General features: G+C 43.8%; 1 protein-coding gene across 1 annotated transcript; it reads left to right on the top strand.

The window, feature by feature from the left end:
• Positions 1 to 379: 379 nt before the first annotated feature.
• PHALS_11660 (protein ric1) lies at positions 380 to 871 on the top strand (the record flags this gene model as incomplete). Its single annotated transcript, XM_024727060.1, has 3 exons — positions 380 to 573; positions 629 to 672; positions 804 to 871. The coding sequence occupies 3 exons, from the start codon at positions 380 to 382 to the stop codon at positions 869 to 871; spliced, it is 306 nt and encodes a 101-aa protein (XP_024577674.1).
• Positions 872 to 1,530: the final 659 nt, after the last annotated feature.

Raw genomic sequence — 1,530 nt, 5'->3', positions numbered from 1 at the left:
CTCTTTGTCTATGCGTAAACAAAAAAATCAATAAAAAGCGTCGCCGTGTGGCAGTATACGCAGCGACTCTTACTGTGGCGTGTATGATTGTTTGTGTTAGGACTCATTGTTGTGCATTTGAAGGATGGCTATTGCTTTTCTTCATTTATCAACTTGAGTCTTATTGCAATGGCTGACTGCGCAGTCGCAAGTAAAAGAAAGAGGACAAATAGTAGTCATAGTATGTCTTAGCTTAATATATGAAAGAAGATCTACCAGTTGGAACGGGTGTTACACAGTTGAATCACATATTACGAGTTCTTTTCCTCTCCTGTTCTTCTTCGACAGTTGCCAAAAGTTTGTTATTTGCATTTCACGAAGTAGCTTACACTATAGCGAAATGGACCGCGTTGTAGACGATGCCGACACTTGGTTCGAGGGTGACGAACGTCGTTCATCTTCGAGTGCTTCGGAATTTGACTGGGATAAAACTGCTCGTTTAATCTGCGCTGTACTCTTACCACCACTGGGGGTGTTTTTACAAACTGGTTGCAATAAAGACTTGGCAATCAATGGACTGCTTACTCTTTTCGGGTACGTCATGTGTTAAAAAAATAAATTGAAGATTTCTAATTGTCTCGTCTACTAGTTACATACCTGGAATTATTCACGCTGTGTATATCATTTGCGTGGGTTAGTAACGCCAACGTAGCCGACCGATTATAAGTGCAATGGTTCTGAAAAAGCTGTCGTTGTCTAGATTATTATGTCGTCACAAAAGCAGTTAGCAAGTTTCACTTTAACTTCATTTATAATCGCTTCAGCCGAAACATCAAGATCATGCCACATGCTTAAGACAGATGCAGGACCAATGATGGAAGCCACAGCGTAGAAAAAATCTATTTCAATGTCATTTGAGTCTGAACACGAGGCATAAAGTAGTAAAGAGCCACCACCCGAAGCATTTACCTCAGGGACTAGTCGCCTAGTTAATTCATTTATGTCGACGTGAGTAGTAATATTTAGAACATTACGACGTCATTTTTTTTTCTTCGCGTAAATTACCAGCGAGGGTAGGTCTAAACCTTCTAGAACAACAGCTGCGGTTTTTAGTGACGCAACCGCTCGATGCCCTCTGGTGCGAAGGAGGTCTCCTCTCCACCTCCAAGCACCGCACACAGCAACATTGGGATTACATGCAAAGGAGACATTCATTCGAAGTGGAAATCATGCTAACCTACATTACGCCGGCAGTTCTTTTACCAACCACGCGACAAAGTGGCCTCTCACCATTGGTTGGAAGTCTATGCGGCATGCGTTATTTCCCGCTTAAATACGAACGGAAATTCTCTCCCGGCTCAAAGAAAGATGGTGACCCTGTACTGTACTGTGGTTGGAGTGGCGGGAAGCGTGTTTCCTGTGGACATCGACGCGAGCTTGTCGGTGGGCCATTTGAAGGATGCGATCAGGGAGAAGAATCCAGACACGATCAAGTGCGACGCAGCTAAGTTGAAACTCTTCCTAGGCAAGACAGATGGCGACGCGTGGCTA

Source organism: Plasmopara halstedii (genome assembly GCF_900000015.1).
Source record: "Plasmopara halstedii genome assembly, contig: Scaffold_555, whole genome shotgun sequence".
NCBI classification, from domain to species: Eukaryota; Oomycota; class Peronosporomycetes; order Peronosporales; family Peronosporaceae; genus Plasmopara; species Plasmopara halstedii.
Note: the sequence above shows the minus strand (reverse complement) of the source record. Positions and strands in the feature narration are given on the sequence as shown.